This window comes from Erithacus rubecula, assembly GCF_903797595.1.
Source record: "Erithacus rubecula genome assembly, chromosome: 16".
In the NCBI taxonomy this organism is placed as follows: Eukaryota; Metazoa; Chordata; class Aves; order Passeriformes; family Muscicapidae; genus Erithacus; species Erithacus rubecula.
Window position 1 is genome coordinate 7,746,853 of NC_136668.1, and position 23,794 is coordinate 7,770,646.

The window sequence follows — 23,794 nt, forward strand, 5'->3', positions numbered from 1 at the left end:
GGATGCCAGAAGCAGTGTGGAATGGTGGGTGGACGTGTGGCTTTGGCTGTTCATGTGTGCTGAGTCCACCCCATCATCAGGTGAGGTGGAGCTTGGAGGGTGGCTGGACTGTGAGCTCAGACAGGTCATTGCAGCTCCTCACCTTGGAGTTCCTGCTGCCAAATCCTGGCCTGTTTGTATTACCATCCATGCCCCAGTGTCCATGTAGACTCTTTTCCAACTCTGCAGACATTAATTATGAAAGGCTGAGTTTACTGAAGCTTGGCTTACCTGCACTGCCCTTATTAAGAAGGTTTGAATGTTGTAATGCTGCTTAAAATCTGGGAATGGGTTAGTCACTTTGGTGCTTCAGCTGGGATTGCACTCTCTACAGAGTTTGGGCTAAAGTGAGAAACCACAAAAAAGCCTGTGCTCAAATAAAGGCTTCATAAAAGGGTAGAATAATAATATAAAAAGAAGGGGTTTGACCCCTGTGTCAGCTTTGTGGACAATATCTAGTGGATTGTTGCTCTGCCAGTCAAGCCATTTATTCACTCAGTTGCTATTCTTAAAGGAAATGGTATAAAATGTTAGGAAGGGGAAAGTTTATTTTTTTTTTCTTTTTCTAAAAAAGGGCTTATGAGGACCCATTAACTGGTTTTGCATTCTAGTCCATAGCTGATAGTTTTTTACCTTTAAAACCACAAAAGATGAAGCACTTCTATTCCTTTCTGAAAAAGCCCACAAGCCTCCCCAAAACTCCTACAGCCCCCCCAAACTCTTGAAGGAATCTCTTCATCTTCAGTAACTCTGCAGAGAAGTGTGGATAGGATTAAGGAAACTGATGAGCTGAATCAGATCTGAGTTTGTTCCATTTTGGTTTTAGCTGACCTTTGTACTAAAAATCTGTTTCTGTGGCAAGTTTTTTATAATAATACATAATGCAGCAAATAAGTCATGTCAGTTTTAAACATGTATGTTTATAACTTGAAAATGTCAAGTATTTTGTGATACTGTTTTGAAACTAGAACTTGGATTTATGTAGGTCTGTGCCAGTATTGCTTTAATCAGTTGCTTTTAAACTGGTATAGGACAGTAGTCTGAAAATGGGCTGTTGACTCGGGTGTAATTACAGCTGTTCTGGATGTGACAGTGTGATGATCCACGGATTGAATCAGAGCAAGATGATGTCATATTTCTTATGACTAATCATAAAGGTAGGCTTTTATGAAGGTAGAACACCTTCTGAAGGTTAACCTTAGCCTAGGGAAGTTAAGTGGTGTGGCTGTGGAGGAAAAAGCAGCCAGCTGTAGGAGCTCTGTCTCTGGATGACATTCTGCAAATACAAGGTGTCCTGAGTGCTGGTCCCCACCAGTTTCCATAGCACACACTGGTTAGTGCTGCACTCACCTCATCCCCCAGAAACTCCATGGCTTTTGGCTCCTGAGTGTAAGGTGCAGAGTAGGCTTGTGTTAAGCAATCAATGCATTCTGTTTTCCTGCATCAAGAGCTGTAAAAGGAGGATGAACAGCAGGAGAAAACAGTGAATGTGTTTCTGCAGTGCTCTTTCAGTCAGGTTCTTGTGGAGATCACTGCATTTCTGATAATTGAAAACACATCCAGGAGAGATCCCCCTGTCCTTGGCAGGAAGAGGTGATGGCCATTCTGTGTCACTGCATCTGGAGGAACCAGTGGAGGGGCAGAACTGCACATTGCAAGGGATGGTCTGTGCCCTGGGGACTGTGCCCTTCTGGAATGATGGACTGGGGAAGATGAGATAAATAGATGCAGGTTTGTAAGGAAACGTGGTGAGGATGATCAGCAGTGAGGAGTGTGGTGAGCAGGGATCAAAGCTGTCAGGCCACCGTGGCTCTGAGGAGGATGAGGGAAGATGGAGAACTTTGCATCACATTTGTGGAGCTCTGTTTCCACAGGCTGGCTATGTTGGCAAGGACAAGAGACATTTAACTTACAATAAACAAAACTCCTGTGATGCCATTGCAGTACTTTAAAGCAGAAACGTAATTCACAACTATCTCAGCAAGATTTTGGTTGTCTTTGTAATTCTGATGATAACTTTCTCTGTTCAGTTGTCTGTGATGTACTCTGTGTTATTGGACTCTAAACTGTAACTGCACTATGAAGTCATTATGAAGGAGAGCTCTAAACTTAACAATTTAGATGTGGAGGGTTCTTCTGTAATAAAAATTTCATGCACATTGTAGGAATTTTCCAAGCTTGAAATGTACCCACAGTTACTGAGTTGGTGAAGCATGAGCTGGTGGGGTGGGGGAGATATGGAGTGATTGGATAATGTTTCTGTAGAGGATATTTAAAAGGGATGCTTTCTGAGATAATGTACTTTTTATAGAAGAGTTTTTGAATTAACATTTAAGGGTTTAATTTTTTTTCCTGAAGCAAAATAGTTTAATTCAAGATCCCAGGTGCATGTCAAACTTATCTTATGGCATTAGACAGTAATTTATTTTTTCTAGGCTTCTGTGCTCCTCTCTTTCTGCTGTTTAGATAAAAATCTAATAATGTGGAGCATAATAATGGTACATTTGCTCTGTAAAAGTTTGTGTTTGGGTTAGAACAGAAGACTCTGAGTCATTTTTCAGTCCCATTCCTATTTCTGTTATCATGTCAGAGGGATGTGATATAATTTTTGGTTATTTGTAACTAAAATCAGTGTAACCTCATCATCTAATTCCAAAGGGCATCAGTTTGTTTGATCTCCAGGATCTTGAGTTGAAACCTTCATGCAATTAAAGATTTAGTTTCAGTTCTTAGTGGAAAAACAGAGCTTTGATAGTGTGTCCTTCATTTGATTTGATGTTATCCTTATCTTTGCTAACATGCTTATATGGAAAATAGCCCCAGTAGTATGAATTTTAAATGTTTTGAGAGCAAATAGAGTAACTGATCCTTTGCTTTATTTTTTCAGTCAGTTTTGCTGAGGTCTTTCTCTTCCCCTTAGTCCTCCCACTAGTCTCTGTGCCTGAGCTTCCAGCCCATCTTTCAGCACTGCCATCCTGCCATCCCTGTGTGATTGCTCTCAGCTCCTCTCCTGGCTCCTCATGGTTCTTTTTCACCTGGAACTTTGCATTGTGTGGTTTAGCCCTCTTTGCAATTTGGGGAGTTTCACCAGCTCCTCAGAGTATTCATAGTCTCTCCTACCCTGTATTTTCTGATCCTTTTCCCCCTTTGTCCACTGCTCAGAAGAATTGCTTTGATTCTTCACGTTATTTGTAGGAGCACAGGCTCTTTGTTCCTCAGTGTCCCTGAGCATTTGGAGAGCAAGGACTTGGACTGACAAATGACAGTTTTTCTTACATTTAGATACAAGTTTTAACTCTGTTTTCTGTAACCACTTGCAGGATACTTTTTGTAAAACTTCTTAAATGCTTTTTTTTTTTTGTTTGATAAGATAAGTTTAAGATAAGAACAGTTTATTATGAGCTATGTGGCCATTTACTCTAGAAAACTTGGATTTTCTTATACTCTGGTGTATAATACGTTGAAGTTCAGTGCACATTGTGCTGCTTTTCAGCAGAAAAAGCCTTTTCCTAAAGGCTGTTGTTTTTATGGGAAATTGGCTCTTAATATGCAAATAAACACCTATCTGGTCATTTATTTCCTCCTAGACTTTGATTTAAACCTGCTTTGTTTGAATTCTCCTTACAGCTAGAGCCTAAGTTGGGACCACCCTGTTTTGCCCCTCTTGTTTCCATGAATGCTTTTTTTAATGAATACAGAAAGAAAACATAGAAACACCAATGGAAGATTGTGCTTATTTGGTTTTTTTGCATGTACAGTATGGGAGGGTCTCTTTACTCAGGTCCTGGCTCAGAGCTGGTGCTGACAGCATCACTGTGCATCCCCAGGGCTGGCTGTGACCTGAGTGTCATTACTGGGACATGGGCTTGGAGCAGCCTGAGGATGTGTGAAGAGAGATTGACATCCTGCTGTATTTTACCAATCTGTGCATCCAGGAGCTGATAAATTATTTAGTCAATGAAGCTCGATGTAGATGTGGAATTTTATGTGCTGTGCAGTACTGGCTTAGGATGAGAGTTCCCAAACATCAGGCTGCTGGTGGCTGCTGGAGTTGCTGGGCTCCTTGTAGAACTCAGAGCATCACTAGTCCCTGTCACATTTTGTTTTCTACTGTAATTATTTAGACAAAGTGCTTTTTGCTATTTTATTAATTTTCAGTGGCGAGAGCAAAGCGTAAAATTTGAACTCTGACACTGAAAATAAGTGTTTTTGAACATTCCTGTTCCATATTAAAAATAAAAACACAAGTCTTGACGTTTTTAAAAACATTAGTTTGTGAATGAAGCAGAGAAGAGTTGATATTAACAGAGTTAAAGTTACACTTTTTGCAGCCATCAATTATGTTTGCTTGCTGGATATTCCCTTTATAATGGAACTCCCATCAATACTGGAACAGTTTTTTTGTGGGTGAATTTTCAGACCCACTTCTGCTGAGATGTTTGCGTGTCAGACACTTAGCATTATCGTGAGTTAAGGCAGAGTAGTGATCTATAATTTAGACTTGGAAACCAAATTAAAATTGCATTGCATGTGTGGTTTAAGGCAACACCAGAATTTAGTTTGAAATTCTGTCCTTATGTCACCTTACTGTAACTATGGAAATGTAACACTTCAGAGAATTTTAATCTCTCTGGGCTATAGGAGCCACAAAGACCAAAAAGCTCTTGGCTACCAGAGGTGTAGAACAGCCTCTAGGGATTACTAATCCTTCTAGGTGGTTTTTTGTGTGTTATTTGTGCTTTTTTTACCTTTTTGTAAGTCTGGAGATATTTTAGGAAGGCTTTGGGAATAGTTTATGAGGCACTCAAGGCTGTCATGAATGATATCAACTTGGTCCTTATTTGTTTGAGATTCATATGTGTAGTACTGATAAAACCAGGAGTAGATACTGTAGATAGTGAATTGAAGCATGTTTTGAAATAAATATTGTCCTGAAGTTTGTGTAGTTAGATAGGCACTGAGTTTTTTGTTATTGAAGGGCACAGGATTTTATCTGGACCTCTTGGGGGAAAAAGTTTGAACCATCACTTGGCTTTAAAAACAGCAAAAACCTCACCTCCCAGACATCATTAGTGCTTTTAAAAAAGCTGAAGAAATCTGGTTTTGTGCCACTGCTGAACCATCTGTGATCTTTAAGGAGGAAATGTTTTTGTTTGCATTAAGTCTGAGGACTGATGTCAGCATGGGAATTCAGCTGGGCTCATCCTTTCTGTGGACACCTCAGGGGCCTCTCTTTGTCAGAGAAGGAACTCTCCTCTCCCATTAACACAGCTCTAAATGTGTTTTGAACTGGAGGAGAATTGTAGTTTGTATGCAAAAGGTTAATATAAAGCAGGTTAATTTATAAAAAACTTTGTGAAAAGGGTTACTGAAAATTCTACAGAATAACTTCAGAGAAGTCATGGGTTTTAGTGGTTTCTTGTTGATTTACAGGCAGCATATATGAGATGATTAAAATAATTTACTGATGCCAAGAAAAAGCATCCAAGAGGTTTGTTCCTTTTGCCTTTCTTAGATGGTAGGAATAGAATGGAGGAGAGCAAAAAGTGGGATGTGGGAAGGATTGCAGGTGAGAGACTGCTGTCAGTGGGAGTGAGCAGTGCTGCTCCTCTTTCTGTAGGTTGTAGAAAGGAAAAATAGAACAAATTAAATAAATTATCTTATACAAGTTATCTTGTATAAACCAACAAGCTGATAATGGGAACACAAGCACATAGTGAGACCATCAGAGCAACTTGCAAATAAGATGGTGGAATGTGGAATTTGCTGAAGAACTAGTTCAATATTAAAGGTATGAAAGGTGTTGAATCAAGAGTATCAAAGAGAAAATGGCATTTGAAGGGACTGGAAGGATATGGTCACTGAGAGGGGAGAGGTGGGAGCTGCAGAAGTCCTGTTTCAGAGAACTGGGGTGCTGTTCAGCTCGTGGTCTTTTTAGTTTGGCAATGTAGGTTAATTTTTAAGACTTAAGGCATACATATTTGGGTTTTACTTAACTGGCTTCTTGTGACAGTCCAGGCTGTCTGTCCACTTGGGTATGATGGAGGCTGAGCAGGAGTGTTTCCTAAGGCTCAGAGGTTATCCAGTGTCATCACAGTTAATGCTCAGAGTGTGTGTTAATGGGCTCCAACAGTGAAAACCTCTTAATGGAAACCCTCAATAAAATAAACAAAATGCTCAATAAATGTGCCTTAAAATTGGGACTGTGTGTCTCATAGAGCTGGTTTCCACAGTGAGGTGGCTGAGTGGGGGGTTTTACAGTGACCCAGCAGCCCTGTGTGTGCCCTGACACTGCAGGACTGTGCTGTGCTTGTCCTCGGGTGTTTTATGGAAAACAAACCCTGTGTTGTTTCTGAATATTAGTTTTGCTGGCAACATTTCAGGGAACTTCAGAAAAGCAAGGAAGGTGTAAGGTTACTGACAATCTGTAACACCAAGGACGGAAAATTTGCTTATACAGCCTGGAAAAGGACAGACTGTTCTCTCTGATGCTTCTGCTGTGTCCAGACTGCATCGATTGCTTGTAAACATTCATATGAGCTCCTAGAAAAACTGATAAAAATCTTTGCTATCAAGTATTAAAATGTTAAAGGAAGGGGCAAACCTTTTGATTATTTATTGCCTATTTTCTTTCCTTTGTTTGAATTTGGAATGGACCAGAAGAGTTCAGTGGGTTGTGCTTCTTTTATTAGTTTTTTTCCTCATGATGAGTCCTTCGGCCACTGTTCTTACTGTGGGATCTTTATTAATATGTTTAATAAACATACAGTTTACAGGTTAAGATACAATGGTGAAGCTCCTACACATAGGAGAAGGTAATCCATATGTCTTGTGTCCCTCTGTCAAGACTATTTTGTAAGTTCATGTTGCCTGTGCCTTTTCAATATGTGTTTTTTTGGTTATCCAAAGCATAGCAGTAAACACTGATACTTCCAAAACTTGTAGCACAAAAGCACAGATGTGACTTTTCCTTAGGGCAAAGATACCAGCAAATCCTAAAGTAAATCACTGTGGAAATAAAGGATGAAGAGCATGGTCTCTGCCAGAACAGGTTCTACTGATTCCTTTCTGTGAAAGAAAATGGAAGGCAGAAAAATATCTCAGTTTGGCCACTTGACTTCTCTGGTTGCCTTTCTGTCTATTTAAACTCTGCTATGACTTTCTATAGCCTTTATTTTTAGCAAAGCCTTCATAGGGAGCACATGAAGGGAGGTTGTCCTCAGCCTGACCATCACTTTTGGTGTCCTTTTCAGACGAGCTGATGGGCGTTATCTTGGCAAAGGTCACGTCATTTGCTCTGTTATAGCAAAATTAGGTTTTAATTTAATTCCTGAGTATTCTGTGTGACTTCACTGCTGAGAGTAAATGGTGTTTACGTGGGAAGGAAATGTCACTGCAGACACACTGTCCTTGGTCTGCTGGGCTATGAGTTATACCATGGATCAGAGCTTATACTCCAATTAATTTCCAAATTACAGACATGAGACATGGTGTAGATACACAGCCTTTTGCTCACCTTTGTTAGACTTTGTACTGTTCTTGCTGGAGAGCAGTGGGAAACCTGTCTTGGGGAGAAACCATCATATCATTATTCTGCTCTTGTTACCAAACTACTTTTAGAAAGACAGTAATTCTGTATAAAACCAAGATGTCCTGATGTCTGTGAAACAAACAAAAATAATAAAATAAAATACTCCTTTTAAGTATACTTTGTATTATGTAATAGGAGAAAGGACATGTTTGGGGCTTGCAGAGGTTTTTTGGAGTTTCTCTGGTTTGGCAGCAGGAGTTCTGCTGCCCCTTGCAGAGGTGCTAGGTGGCTGAATCCATTAAACTGATGGAAAAAGCCCAGCTCCTGGTAGACCTTTGGAATTTTCACCTCAGGTTTTCAAGGTTGCTGTGGAGAGAGTTTAGTACTTTGTGCACGTCATTTTTTATTAAATGTTTCTCAGTGCTGGATTTTACCACTCCCATGTCCTCTCCCCCCATCTCCTCTCTTTCCTGGCTGAGGTGACTGGCTGTGTCCTCACAAATGAGATGGGATCCGCCTGTGAACCCTCTTTGAAAATTTCAAATTCCTTTAACAAAAACAAGTCCAGACTGCTGGTGCTTCTGGGTTTGTGTGGCACGGCAGGCTGATGCTACCATTAGGATGAGCTTCTGAAGGATTTAGTCTTTTTTTCTCTCCCTTTTCCTCTTGCAGTTTGCAATATTGCTTTAAAAATTCCTTGTTGACCCAGGATTTTTCAGTGTTATCACCAGCTGTGATTTCCTGACTCATGGGGGTGCAGAGCTGTAGGTGGGTGTGCTGATGATACCTTCTATTTTCTTAACTTTCTTTCTGGTACAGTTCTGAATTGCAGTATGGTATTTCAGTAGGGGGTTTGTTCCTAAATAACCCTTTGTTGGGAAAGGTCAGTCACAAGAATATGCTGGCACTGATGCAGGGACAGGCTGTGCCAACATGTCAGATGCACTTATATTGCAATTCTAGATTATCCCTTCTTGTGAAAAAATGAAATTGTTGTGGTTTAAAGTGGCAGCTAAGTAGTCTGTTGGAGTGTTTATCAGAATGTGGGGGTTTGGGGTTTTCTTGTCTGGGTGTGCTGGGGCACACAGTTAGCCAGAAGATATTGAAGATAGAAATATCTGCATCCAAAAGCATCTGATATGGGCATAGTTGAACATTGTTATGTGGACCTTGTTTCCCAGTGCAGGATTTTTCAAGATACTGATGCTGTTGTAACAAGAGTTTCTAAGTTTCAGAAAAGAAAGTCACCAATAGTTAAGACAATTTTATATCACTTCTTGCAACTTCCCTGCCATAAACCAGCAAGAGCTTCCCGTGTTCACTGTCATGTTGGTACAGAAACATCTTCCCTGTATCTTGCTGCCTAGTGAGTTCTGCAAGAAAAAACAATCACTTTGGGTAATAAAAATGGGATACAAAAGACAGAAGCTGTGATTTATTCTTGGAGATGGAGTAAAGTGGAGTAGGAGTAGAGTACTTTAAAGGTCACTTGTCTCAAATAAACCTTATCTCTCTCTCAAATTTAAAGAGATACTGTGATGTTTCCTTGCATCTAACTTGCATTAAATGTCTCTTGCAAGAATATATTGCTGAGTCCAGCAGGAGTGTCATATATACCCATTGCTTTATAGGTGATGGAAGTGGATTGCTGGCAGGGGAATTGAAGAGCAGTTTTGATTAATTAGTTGTTTGGAAATACTCCTTTGGAAGGCTGGCAGTGCTTTGAGTTGGTCATCAGTGAGTTTTTGTGAAAATGACACACAACTTGATATAACAAATACACACAACCTGTTTATTTTGAGAGTGATGTCTTGTTCCATCAGTACTTAGAATTACAGAATCACAGAATGGTTTGTGTTGGGAGGACCTAAAAGTTAATCTTGTTCCAGGCCCCTGCCATGGGCAGGGACACCTTCCACTAGACCAGGTGCAGCCCCACTTCTCAGTCTAGGTACAGAAAACAGTGTTCATCACAAGAATCTTAAAATCTCAATAAATTAGAGAAGACAAACTGTGGCAGTGTCTGTATGTGAGTGCTAGGATGTCTTTGAGCCAGAACAGGCTTTAACAGCATCAGTAGTTGGTAAAGAGAAGCACCTGCCATTGTTCTCCTGGGAAATCCTGCAGAATTGGCTCTATTCTTGGTCCTGCTCACTGTTTTACTGGAGCTGTTTTGAAGGTTTGAGAATCTGGATAGAAGGGAGCTTAGATTTCCTTGTGTCTGTGTTACCACAGTCAGCATGGGATTTGATCATGGACAAAAGGATTGAAGCTGAAGTTGGAACTGTTTGTTGGAATAGGGAGGTTGTAAAGGTAGGGACAGCCTGAAAAGTTTGCAGTTTGTGGTCTTTAAGCTAGAGGCAGTGAATCCATGTGGGTTGATTTGTTCTGTAATTTCCTAAAACTCCTGGATGTTTCAGTTCCATTGACCTTGAGCATTCCAGCACCTGCCAGCTGCCTTGCCCTGTCCATTTTCCAGTGAGTGCCACAGTGCTGGTGGATGTGACCTCCCTGGGCAGTGGTGCTTTACCTTGTGGGGTTGTGGCTGGGGCACTGCAGGTGTCATTGGTGACACCTTGGTGCCTTGACCAACATCCAGGTGTCCAAGGCTTTAGGAAGGAGAATGTGGTGCTTCCCTGCCTCATGGCCAAAGCAGAGCCTGGAGAGTGCTCTTCTGTGTGGGGCACAGAAATGGGTTCTGTAGGCAGTGTGCCATTTGGAGTACGTAACCAGCCAGTGCTCCAGACCAGAGTTAAATCAGAATCAAATCCCAAGTTCACTATTGCACATTTTGTGTGGTTGAGAGGTCACATCTTGGTGTATGTCAGCTCTTCCCCATGTGCTGACAAAGAGGTTGTTGCCTGTTGGCCGCTGGATTGAATTTTGTCACCTGAGTGCTTTGACCTTTTTGCTGTTCTCAAATCCTGAAAATAAGTATTTTCAGCCTGTAAAACTTCTTCTGGTGGCTAAACATAGACTTTAAAGTGTTGTGTTTCCTTTGTATTTAGATCAAGTTCATTCAACTTAAGTTCCCTAACCCTCATTCTGCCAACTTCCTTTCATCCCCCTACTGCTTGGATGGGGTTTTTTGTGTGATTTTCTGTGAGTTTAGCAACCTTTTGCTTTTCAGACTTTCTCATTTTCATGTGACCATAGATATGAATTTACAGGTTGGCTATTTTATACTTCCTTTTGTTAGGAAAAAACAAAACTAGAATAAGGTAAAAATTAGGATAGTGAGGAAGAGTAGTGTTTTCTTTCATAGCCCATATGGATTGTTGTGTTTGAGTAGTGATTGCCAATGAGAATCACAATTTTGATAGTCAAATTATGTTGCATTTTTCAGAGGGTCTCAGCTTTTTTTTAAAATGGGTATAGGGAAGGTTTGGTTCCTGAAAAGACAGGTGGTGCCACCTATGCTTTCAGAAAATATGTGAAAATATGTGTATTTGGTGAGGTACTTCTCTTATGTGCTCTTCAAATAATTGACATGGAATTGTGATGCTAGATCAAAACCTGTTTATCACTTCTTTCAAGCTTAGTCAGTATTTATAAAGTTAATACCAGCTCAGGAGTATTTTCCAGTATTATGCTTTAATTTGTAGGACTGAATATCTAGTAGCTGACATGATTGTGTGGAAATAGGGGTGCTGTTGTACATAGCTGTCCTTAAAATGCATAATACTATTTCTGTGTTCTCATTTATTTAAAGAAAATTCAAAGCCCTTTATAGACCAAAAGTTTAGTTTAGTTTACACTACTTTTTGTTCTACATTGATATTTTCTAAAGGCTATTCCTGAACTAAAGTGCAATAAATTGAACTTATAAAGAGGAGTCCTGTTTCTTCATAATGGATTGCACTGTCAGCTCAGGTTAAATACTGTGGGCTGTTTGCTCATTGTCATATATTTGTCATCTTGGGGTATGTCACTTAGCTGTAAATATCCCAGACCTTTGTTTTATAGAAAGGTTCATTGTTTTCCATCAGTTTTATGGAATGTGAAGTATGATTGGGTCAGCGTAGTCTAAGCTAGCTTTTCTCAAAGTGTTTGTCAAGTTACAATTTCAAATTCTGTTTGATTTTGATTCAATAATTCAGCAGTTCAAAAACATATTTAAATGTGTGATGTAACGAAATTTTTATAAAAACTTTGTCTTCAAATCAGACTTAAACATCTCATTTTTCTTTTTTCCCCTGCCTTTTCCCAAATTAATTCTATCTCCAGCTTCCAGCTGACCTTACCAAGATGCACCTCACCGACAATCCTCATCCTCAGGTGACGCACGTCCCTTCAAGCCAGTCAGGCTGTAGCATTGCCAGTGACTCTGGGAGCAGCAGCCTCTCTGATATTTATCAGGTAAGACTGCTTTGGTTTCACAGTTTTCCATCCTTGATGTTAAAACTATTCCATAAACAGGAAGAATGACCCTTTAGCCAAGACTGGGTAAAGCCCTTTTGATGCTTCCATCTCTCTGTGTGCAGCTCATGGGATTCATGGCACCCACAGACACAGAAATGCAGCAAGCTGCTTGTAAGGCTCTTCTGTTGCTTTTTAAAAGTATCATTTGTTGATTCATGGGGTCATTTTCCTTTCTGAAATGGAGCAAATCTCTTGAAATCAGCCTGATGTTTCCAGTACTGTCCTTGATTATTTGTATTTACTGCTAGTAGCAGATGTTTAATTCTGCAAACAAAAGTGTGGTAATAAACTCACTTTGCACTAATTGTCTGTGGAAATTCTAGTGTGGCATCCTGAGAGTAGAAGTTGACTGAAAGCCAGAGGTAGCTTCATTTGTTTACTGATAATGGATTAAATAAGTTACTTGTCTCGTGTCATATCACAGAGCTTGTTTCATGGGTGTTTATGTTCTGGTTGATGAGGGGACTCGTCCTGGGTTTATGTTGATCAGTAATTTCACAGCTTTTCCACTTCCAAGTTGCAGTCTGACCACAATACAGAGTGTAGAGCAGTTGTTGAGCATGGTGTAGGTGTAACTTGGTTTTAGACACCTGTTCCTTTTCCTTAGCTGCTGCTTAGAAATATTATTTCTATACTGGAAGCAGTAATGATATCTATTTACAGCAATATATTGGTGTACTTGAAAACTTGAAAAATAAGACATTAAAGCAAAAAAAATTACTTTAGAACACTAAAAGTATCTCTGCATTTTTATCCTGTTTAATCTACAACCTTACTACTTGATCTTAGCTTACTAGATCAGGAGTAGCTGGCATCCCTGAGAGAGTCTCTCCAAGATGCTCCATGAATTCTGTTATTTCTGAGAGGCTGTGCTGGAAGATGTATCTTGATTATTTTACTGTATTTTATTTTCTGAATCAAAACTACATCAGAATAGATGTTAGGTTTGGGTTAGGATTGAGAATCAAAAAGCCTGCAGCTCCAGGAACAGTGGGGCAGGAGAAGGCCTGCCAGGGTGATCATGGCAGGGTCATGTGTTAAATACTGAGTTAGTTGTGAAAAAGGGTGAAAATCTGTATTTTTCTCTCTTGTCCTGTACTGTTGCTATTCTCTGTTGGAGATTTCAGTTTTTTTGGTGTCCAAAACATGGACATCACAATCGTCAAATGTGTGTATTGTAAATTCCAGCTTGCATGGAACATTCCAGAGCAGTTGTCTTTCTCTTGTACTGCAGATCTTTTTTAATTATAGAAAGAAAAATAATTCCCAATTATTTTTAAAGTAATTTCTTGCTTGAAGGGGATTTTAGAATTTTTTTTTTTTTCTTTCAATCCTGTCTAAAAGTATGGTCATTTTCAAAACTATGGTCTTCAGCTGGAAGTAGGGGAAGCTGTTTGGTTGTGCATACAGCAGTTGAAATGCAGGCTTGTACAGGTGCTTTCACCTGTTACAGGAGTCCTCAGGGAAAAGAATTCAGTGGGTATTAAATGGGGAAAACATATTTCTTTGCCCTTTTATGGGACAAGTTAAGGTGCAGGGAATCCAGGTTATCTCTCCTAGATGTGGTTGGACAGGGTCTCACCTCTACTCTCAGAAATTAGTTTCTTGTATCAATATCTGCCAATTATCTTCTCTTAGCGACCACCTAGTTTGCATCAGTTTTTTCCTACCTGTTTGTTTCTGTGCTGAAAGTTTCTCTCTCCTTTCACATCTTTCAAAATCCTTTGTTTATCTCTTTGGGAGTATGTCTTCTTTGGGGACAGAAACATCATTGTTCAGCAATAATTCCAATTGTGGTTAAGGCTTTGATATTGAAATGGATTATCTATAAAATATTTATCAAGGATGTGGATTTCAGTAGATACCCTTGTGTCATAGACTTGATCATGGAAATCCATGTTTGTATGAGATTTGAGGATTGCATCTTCTGGTTTCCTTTTGTACATCAGTAGTTCATAAATGTTTGTGTTAGGAATGATTTTTATATTTGATAATGGAAACAGCTGGAGCATTGTGGTTGGGAAGAGCAGCTACTTCTGCTGATGGCTTTATGAGCAAAATCCTTCCTGTTCCTTCCAGCACTGTCTGGCCTGCCAGCATTGTCAACCATGAGCATGGAATCTTTGAAATAGCTGGAGAACCTGCTCCTGTTTCATAGTTTGATCAAAACATAACGTATTTATCAAGAAAGGAGTTGATTTGTCTATTTTCTACATTAAAATATTTCTATTTTATAAAAAATTTGGTAGAACTTGTAGCCTCAGTTTTTCTGGTTTAGCATGGGAGTATCAAGGTAAGGACTGGTGCTGCTGTTTGTCTTAGCATGCAGAAGTTGATATAAATTGTGACTATTTAGATGAAGAAATGCTAGAAAAGTCCTTGAATAAAAGGCTGTACTGATCATGTGCTGCTGAGACTCTCCAAGTACAATTTGCACTTGGGCTTAATTCCAAAACTGTTAATGTGAGCTACAGAAGCCAGTAAAGTGATGTAATGTAAAACAGATTTAACCCTCTCTATCTTGTTACCCTCCTCTGAAAGAAATACATAATTTTTAAATAATTTAAGCTTTATTTATTAGGTTTGCTGGCTAATGACCAAAATGAGGACAAGTTCCAAGGCCCAAGGTTATATATAAACATGAATATTTTTTTTCTGGTGTAGGAAGACAGAGGTGTTCCTCTGTGCAGGTATTGGGGTTCACATCAGTGAAAATTAAGCACAAGAAGGAGATGCATACACTGAAATCAGGGACAAGTGTCCTGGGAGGAATATAAGGAGCACTACCCTAATGTGTAGGGTTGGGATCAGGAATGGTAAGGCTCAATTTGAGCTGGATTTGGCAAGGGATGTGGCAAAAAACAGAAAGGCTTTTACAGATACATTAGTAAAAACAAACAAAAACAAAAAAACCCCAAAAAACCAGATATAACAAAAAAACCAAAAACCCCCAGTTTGCTCTTCCCACATGTCTCCACTCCTTGAATATCAAGGCAGGGACTGGGGGAGCAAAGTCCTTCCCATGGGAGGAGAAGGTTGAGTTTGAGACCATGTGTATGAGTCCCTGGGACCAGGGCAGTGCATCCCAGGGTTCTGAGGGACTGGTCTGATGGAACTCTCCATCTGGGAGTTGTGGCAGTCACAGAGTCCCCAGAGACTGGAGAAAAGGGAATAAGACATCAGGGATACCTTAGTGCACCCTGTCAATACTTAAAGCAGATTTATTAGACTTTTTTACTGTGTCCCTGTAGTGACAAGGACAAGGGACAGTGGTTTTAAACTGGAAAATGATTTAACTTGGATATAGGGAAAAAAATCTGTGGTGTGGGTTTTGAGACACTGGTACAGGTTGTTCAGAGAAGCTGTACTCTGCACCATTACAGTGTTCAAATTCATCCTTTATTGTGGATGTTTTGGGAACATGCAGGGTACTTGATGCCTTAGTTCATTGTTTTTGTAAAATCTCAAGGATTGCTTCAAAGTGAAAGTGAGTGTTGTAAGTCTGGTCATTTAAAAACAAACTCAATTTTCTGTAAGTTTCTATATAATTGCCTTGCACTTTTCAGTGACACATCTTGTTGTTCAAATTTCTGAATTTAAACAGAAGAATGGTTTGCATTCTGGCTTAAGCTTTAAAAAAAGTGACTGAGCAGCTACTCTGTAGAAACTGAGAATTTGAAACTATTTTTTTTCCCTTTCCATCTGTTTGGAAATTTATTTTCATGCCATTACATCATTTAAACTGTACTGAAGGAATTAGTGCAAGTGATTCCTATGTGATTCTGTTTTTGTTGCTGGTAGTTTGTTCTTGTTCACCCTTGTCTTGTGTCTGCTCAGTGTGATGTCTGTGTTGCCATCCATTGCTGACAGTAGAAATGTGTCCATAGGCATGGGGTAACCAATGGTATTACTAAACTGTATTATTATTTAGTTAATACTATAGATTCAAATTGTGAAAAAACAATGTCACATGAATTCACAAGAAAGTAAAATGAGAATGTAGTTGATTTCAGCATAAACATGTTTTCCTCAGTGTTCAGAAAGGGAGCTGTTAGAGATTCTAGTTAAACTTGTTGGTCACAGAATTTAATTTTTCTCAAATTAGCCACCTCAGACCATAAATCATTGAACTGAGGACACTGAACACTCTGTCTGATGTTTTCTTTGTAGGCTACAGAAAGTGAGATGGGAGATGTTGATTTAACAGGTCTTCCAGAAGCACCTGTAGACTCTGAAGATGAAGAAGAGGAGGAGGATGAAGATATTGACAGAACTTCTGATCCACTTCTAGGGCGAGATGTTGTCCGAGAGTGCCTTGAGAAAGAGCCTGCAGATAAAACTGATGATGACATTGGTGAGGAGAAAAAACACAGTAGTCAGATTTACATAAGGCTACTTCATATAACATCTGTAAGAGAAACATAATCAACCTGTTTAATGAGTTAATGTTCAATGCATATCTCAATAACTGAATGATGTCTCACTTTGCTCTATTGATACTCTTAATTGAATTATGTCCTCTCTTGCTATCTGAGAGAGTGTTTGTTGTGAGAATCCAAGTCCTTTGAAGAGCAGTCTCTGTGATGCTCAAGATGAGAGGTTTTTACAGTTACTGTATGTGTTGATGTAATGGGACAGGTAGCAAGGTAATTTTGGCTGCCTGAAACTGTTGAAGTAGTTATTAAATAGCAAAGAGAGCATACCATTATTGAGTCTATGTATACTTACTGTAAACTGCAAAACAGTTAAAATGAAGATAATTTACTGCAGTGTTTAGCAAGAAATTGGCATGGATTTCAATAGCAAAATTTGCTTTCTGCTGTACTTCAGATTGTGTCTCTGAACACTGGAAAATCATTTCATGCTCCTGTCTAGCTTATAATTACTGTACCTGGGGGTATTTTTAATTTTCCTAAATGTTTAAAGCTGAAGTGCTTTTACTCTTAGCTAGACTGCTGCCCTGAGAGTCAATCAGAGCACCAGCAAGGCTGTGGAGCTGAGTTCTGGCTGTTGACAGAGTACACACTGGGCTCTTTTGGCCACAGGCACTAATGGGAAGTATAACATCACTGAACAATTTTCAAATGAATTTAACTGGAGTTTAGTATACTTGTGGAGAGTAAGGAATCCAAGGAAACCCTGGGCCTTGCAGTCATCATACCAATGTTTTCTTTGTCCAACAGAACAATTATTGGAATTCATGCATCAGCTGCCTGCCTTTGCAAACATGACCATGTCTGTGAGGAGAGAACTGTGCTCAGTGATGATATTTGAAATTGTAGAGCAAGCAGGAGCCATCATACTTGAAGACGGCCAGGAAGTAAGTCACTGCTTCCAGAAGAGGTTTTAAATCATTCTGTGGTCAGGCTCCCTACACAGATGCCCTGAACCACTATCTTGAGATCTCTCTTCCTGTTTGGATCAAGGTATCTGGAATGGCATTTGCTGTTCATCCCTCCAGAAAGGGGTGAGGTAGACTAATCTCTGGTAGTGACTAAATGGGTACCTAGGAAAAGAATGTTCATTCTCACTAAATGGTACAAATATAACATAGCAGTTAGCCTACTTATTAAGAAAACAATCTATGAATCAGCATTTCTCCTTCCAGAGTCAGTTCTGAAGTGAGTAAAGAAAGCTAAAAAGTATTCCTTTTTCAGTCTTTTTCAGTGCAGTTTTGGTGAATTAAATGTGGCAGAGAGATGACGACAGCAAACGGAGGCTACAAGAATGAGCCTTTGAGATAAGACCTTACAAAAGTTGTTGAAGCTTCACTTTTTAATTTATTTGTTTTCTTTCTCTAGCTTGATTCTTGGTATGTTATTTTAAATGGCACTGTAGAAATCAGCTATCCTGATGGGAAGAGTGAGAGTCTCTGTATGGGAAATAGTTTTGGGATTACTCCCTCACTGGACAAACAGTACATGAATGGAGTGGTCAGAACCAAAGTAGATGATTGTCAGGTAAGGCTGTAGTTCTATATGACTACATCTTATTTTTAAGCATCTAATAAAAGAAAACAGATTGGAACAGGTCCAGAGAAGACTTCAGAGGTGCTCTGAGTGCTGGAGCCCCTCTGCTGTGGAGACAGACTGGAAGAGTTGGGGCTGTTTAGCCTGGAGATGGGGATAAGATGGGGATACATTCATATGTTAGATACTTTAACCACTGCTGTTGTCCTTGGGACAGTTCGTGTGTATAGCCCAGCAAGACTACTGGAGGATTCTGAACCATGTGGAAAAAAACACTCATAAAGTGGAGGAAGAAGGAGAAATTGTGATGGTGAAGGAACACAGGGAGCTGGATCGCAGTGGAACCAGAAAAGGACACATAGTTATCAAGGTGCATTTCTTTCTATGCTTTCCATTAATTCTCTGAGTTAATAACTGAACTGTCTGAAGGGATGATACTATTCACGTGGGTTTTTGTTGAATTACTCTTTAGGGAGAGGTAGTGATGAGAGGTATCAGTTATTTTTTTATTTGCTTTTTTAAGGCAACACCCGAGAGACTCATCATGCACTTAATAGAGGAACATTCTATTGTGGATCCAACCTACATCGAAGATTTTCTTTTAACATACAGAACATTTCTAACAAGTCCCTTGGAAGTTGGAAATAAACTCTTGGAATGGTTCACAGTGGACAGCCTCAGGGATAAGGTTGGTTGGAGTTTAAGAGATTAATATTTCTGGTGAAAATATATTTAAATTTATCCCCTTTTGTATGGCTGATAAACTAGGATAAATAAAACCAGGTTCCACTCTATCTAACTGTACATTCATGAATAACCTTAATAGTCTGGAACTTAAATCATGAGAATTTGTTGGTTCTTAGCCAATGTTTTTATGTGTTCTAGCCTTGAGCTGAGGAAGTCCAACATACTGTCAAAACACTAGATGTTTTGTATAGGAAGTTGTGCAGAGCCTGCTGTGGTTATTGCTTCTCTTTTTACTTCTTTCCATGCTTTTCATTTTGGCAACCACTGGGTATTAATAAAATAAAAGATACAGAGAAGTGCATCATCAAACAAAAGCAGAAATTGTATAATTTTAGAAGAGAAACTGCTATAGACTTAGATTTTTTTATAATATGAGTAGATAATATTGTTGTCAGACTGACTTTATCATGAATAGTAGTGACTCTATAGCACCTACAGAGGCAATCTGAATATTTAACTAAAATTTCTTAAAAGAAAGCTTTTTATTATCACAACTAAAATTTCCTGTAAAGAAATCATTAGGATGCTTTAAAAGGTGATTTTCATGAACAGTATCAGGAAGGCTTAGCTGAAGATGGATTTATGCACCAGTAGATACTGGGTGATGTAGCCAATATTTTTTAGGTAAAAAAATATTAGGTATAAAATATTTAGGTATAAAAATACTTGGGTTTTTAAATTTTTCATTTGCTTCCACAAATAAAGAGGAAAAAAAGATTATTTCAAGTGTAAATGTTTTTTTCCTATCAGGTACAGTAATCTGCTTTGTGTTGTTCTGCCACATCCAAGTATTCCTCTGTGTTCATAGAAGAACCATAGATACCTTTATATATGTGTATGTATATATACACATAATTTATTTTGTTTTTACAGGTTACCAGAGTAGTGTTACTGTGGGTGAACAATCACTTTAATGACTTTGAAGGAGATCCTGCCATGACTCGATTCCTGGAAGAATTTGAAAAGAACTTGGAAGATACGGTAGGAGCAGAAAGGAATGAGTGCCACATTTTCTAGTGCTACATATTTCAATTTTCAAGTGTTACCAGTGCCTAACAGCTGTAGTCTCTAAGTGTAGCAGTTAACAGGTGGCTTTTAACATTGGACATATTTATTCTTAAGTATGAATTAGATATAAAGGCCATATGAAGTAATACCTATGGCACTCACTTAGGAGTTTCTGCATTTCTGCAAAAGAGAACAAGGTTAATTTAGTAAGATCGGAAAATCTAGCATCAGAAATCTATTTTCTGGCACTTGTTTTTCCATTTCTGATAAAAGAAACATTGCACTGCATTTTGTGTCTTCTGTGTTAACAGAAAATGAAAGGCCATCTCAGATTGCTGAATATTGCCTGTGCTGCCAAAGCAAAATGGAGACAAATCACCCTGCAAAAACCTTCCAGAGATTCTCCCCTGTTTTTTAGCCTTCTTGGAGGCAGTGACAAGGGATTTGGTATTTTTGTAGAGACTGTGGAGATAGGCAGTAAAGCAGCAGAAGCTGGACTGAAGCGTGGTGATCAGGTACAAACAATTATGTTAATTTAAAATGTTCTGTTTCATCCACCTCTTGGTTGTTCTCAACAGAAATGTTATGTTGTGTACTAAAACCAAACCAGTGGCAAGTGTGGGAATGCCACAGCTCAGCTTCCATTTATATCTGTTAAATGGGTTTCTGTTAAATAGTTTTCAAAATACAGAAAATATTTAAATATCCCAAAAACAGAATAAGAAAAGAAAACAAGTTATGTTTATTTTTTTAAACTTTCTGATTGAAGATATGGTTACATAGAAACCATCAGAATGTTTTGTGGGATTGATTCTCACCTATTGTTTGATCCCAGCTCACTGAGGCAGGTGGAACAGGGGCTGGTCTCAGTGGAAATCCAGCTTTTGAAGCAATATTAGCTCTGTGGTTCATGATCCACCATTTTTGATTAATTACAAGAATGTCATGATACCATAGAAAATCAACTAATTTAAAGCATTTTTCAAGTAAAAATGGAAGTCCTGACTTACTTACAGGATATAGCTTCTCTGATGTGATGCAAATAGTTGTTTTACATGGAATGTTTTCATTCTGTAGCTGCTGTAAAGATGATATGGTAATTTCTGGGAAGTTCTTACTGTGCCTGTATTATCACCTTTATATTTCTAAGTCTGTCAGACAGATGTCCTAATTGTCCCATTTTTATTTCTTAAAGATAATGGAAGTAAATGGACAGAATTTTGAGAACATTACCTTTGTAAAAGCTCTGGAAATCTTAAAAAATAACACACATCTCTCCATCACTGTAAAAACAAACATTTTTGGTGAGTAGACTTTATACAGGATATATTTTTATGTGTGAAGAAATAACTCCACTCCTTGTGGCTTTATAAGTGCAATAGGGTTCCACCTTTTTTTTTTTTCCAACTTCCTCTTGAGGTGAGAAGTTGTGCAAAAGTCTCCTTGTTGTGCCTCTGTTTGCTTGGATAAATTCTCAAGTGCCAAGGGCTGCATGTTGAGTGGCACAGAGCCAGCACAGGCAGCTCTTCAGCTCCTTGAGAAATTGTCAGATGACTGTTTAAGCTGATTTAGTGTCCCTCCATGCAACAGGGCTGAAACAAAGCCAAGGGATCTGGACCAAAATATTTTTGCCAAGAAACAGCAAAAATGTAAGACTGGGATTTTGTAAAACTTCTTTTTTAATGGCTGTAAGAATTGGAGGATAACTTACCTCTTTAATTGAAAAGGGGATATAAAAAGTGGTATGGCATATAAATGTTGGCTTTTATTTGTCATCATGAATATAAAAATCCTCTTTAAAATCTCAGTCACATTATCCATTCTTTTTCCATAATCTTGTTCAGGCAACAGAATAACAAGAGCTACAGAAAGAAGGAGATGGTGTGCAGGATAGTTCCTTCCTCTATAGTTGTATCCATATCTTCTGATGATTTTCTCTTCTTATTTCCTTCCTCCAGTTACCTGCCCTTGCTGGCTTTTGATTTTCTTTTCAATTATTATACAGTGTTTATCACTGTGCAGCTGAAAAGGTTCAAGCCCTCAGCAGTTGCTATTTAGCATAATACAAAAAAACTTGAAACAACCAGAGTCACTGGTGGTCCAGACTAATATGAAATGAGGCATCACTATAACTGAGACAGTCATAGGTTGTTCATTTGTATTATAAATGTGAGCAACATCCATTTCCAAGTGGGTTCTAATCTCCTCCTACTAACTAATAGAATTTCAAGGTGATTTCTCTGATAAATTTGAATGAATTAATATCTTGAAGCTTTTTTCAACAGTGATTTTATTATCCTAACTTTTTAATTGAGCATTAAGTGCCTGGTACTGGCTATGAGCAGTTCTGTTATTCTAAATCTATGCTGGGAAGGCTTGTAGCCTTAGCTTTTATTATACAACAGAAATGTACCATTTAACTGGACTTTCTTTACAGAAAACATTTTGCCTTGCTCATAGGGACAATCTGAGTAATTTGCTGTGTTTTCAGTTCTGCATTCTTCCAGTATCATCATATTTTGAACTGAAAATACTGAATTTCTGACTTGAAAGATTTTCAGAAGATTTTTAAAGGATCTTTAAAGAAATAATTTATGTTGACAGGAACAATTTTAGCATTTTTTCACCTTATATATGTGGGAAGAAAAAGAACAAACCCCTATAATTTCCACAGAGTCCTAGCCTTGAAAATGTCACTGTTGGTTATAGACTAACTTAGTTTCATAAATGCAATAGGAAATATGATGTAGCTTTTGTTCAGTAGTGTTAGTAGAAGCAAACAAAGACAGTTTGGGAAAATACCAGCCTGTTTTGTAGTTACTCTTGAAGAAGCATGTGCCCTCCATTATCTGAAAGATGCAAACAAAAAAGCCAATAAATGCATACTGCTTGTTGCCCTGAATGCAGTGTTTCCTTATTCTCTCTCTGGGATGTGGGAAGCAAAAGGTTTGAGGGGAAAAGAAGAATTAATTGTGAAGTTCTGAATGTGCAAAGATTACTCAAAACAACTGTATCTTCTCTTACAGTGTTTAAGGAGCTGCTCTGCAGGATAGGACAGGAGAAGAATGGAATTCCACATATTCCAAAAATTGCAGAAAAGAAAAACAACCGTTATTCTATCCCAGATATGCCTGGAGATGTGGAACAGATGTTTCCCCGTGAAAAAGGAAACAAGAAAATGAAAGCAAACACTGTATCTGGTGGAAGAAACAGAATCAGGAAAATTTTAGACAAGACTCGTTTCAGCATCTTGCCTCCAAAGCTGTTCAGGTTTGTCAGACTCTTTTGTCAAAAAGTAATGGTTCCTAACTAGGTTGGGATATTTTAGTCATAGAATCATAGAGTGGTTGGAAGGGGATTGGGTTTAGAGGAAACTTAAAGATCTTAAAGACTATCCCATTCCAACTCCTCCCATGGGCAGGGGCACCTTTTCTATCCCAGGCTTCTCCAAGCCTCATCCAGCCTGGGCTTGGACACTTACAGGGATGGGGCAGCCACAGCTGCTCTGGGCACCCTGTGCCAGGGCCTCACCACCCTCACAGGGAGGAATTTCTCCCTACCATCTGTTGAAAACCTACCCTCCTTCAGCCTCAGGCCATTAAGAGATATCAATTGCTTAGTATTTCTAGTCATTATGTTCACATTGCTGATGTTTTCTAAAAAATCATGACATCTGCCCATGAATGCAGAGCAAGACCAAAATAACTTTTCTCTCCTGATGAACGCTTTCAAATCTTTTTCCCCATCCTTGTTTTGAAAGCCTGTCTACAGCGTGTAATCAAAACAGCTGAACAGCATTATTTTTCTTAGATTCATTCATGCCAAGATGACTAGGAGGAGTTTAATGCAGCTAATTGAACCAAACTGTTTTGCAGTGATGGCAGCGTGAGCCAGTCGCAGGATGACAGCATCGTGGGCACGCGGCAGTGCCGGCACAGCCTGGCCATCATGCCCATCCCAGGCACCCTCTCGTCCAGTAGCCCTGACCTGCTGCAGCCCACACCCAGTATTCTGGATTTCTCTAACCCTTCAGGTAAAATTGCAGTTGAGATTGGTTTAGAGGATGGTTAGCAAGGCA

General features: G+C 39.0%; 2 protein-coding genes across 5 annotated transcripts in view; both read left to right on the forward strand.

The window, feature by feature from the left end:
• Positions 1-23,794, forward strand: part of FNIP1 (folliculin interacting protein 1) — a 419,816-nt gene that overhangs the window by 138,031 nt on the left and 257,991 nt on the right. The gene's annotated exons all lie outside the window — the stretch shown is intronic.
• RAPGEF6 (Rap guanine nucleotide exchange factor 6) overlaps positions 1-23,794 on the forward strand; it is a gene marked incomplete at its 3' end in the record, with an annotated part of 117,353 nt that overhangs the window by 60,732 nt on the left and 32,827 nt on the right. For all 3 annotated transcript variants that reach the window (XM_079320080.1, XM_079320082.1, XM_079320081.1), the window contains exons 7-17: positions 11,798-11,929; positions 16,163-16,346; positions 17,176-17,312; positions 17,794-17,952; positions 18,179-18,331; positions 18,485-18,649; positions 19,582-19,689; positions 20,028-20,231; positions 20,912-21,020; positions 22,743-22,986; positions 23,592-23,749. In XM_079320080.1, coding sequence (XP_079176206.1) covers positions 11,798-11,929; positions 16,163-16,346; positions 17,176-17,312; positions 17,794-17,952; positions 18,179-18,331; positions 18,485-18,649; positions 19,582-19,689; positions 20,028-20,231; positions 20,912-21,020; positions 22,743-22,986; positions 23,592-23,749 — 1,753 coding nt within the window. The remainder of the gene's footprint in view (positions 1-11,797; positions 11,930-16,162; positions 16,347-17,175; positions 17,313-17,793; positions 17,953-18,178; positions 18,332-18,484; positions 18,650-19,581; positions 19,690-20,027; positions 20,232-20,911; positions 21,021-22,742; positions 22,987-23,591; positions 23,750-23,794) is intronic.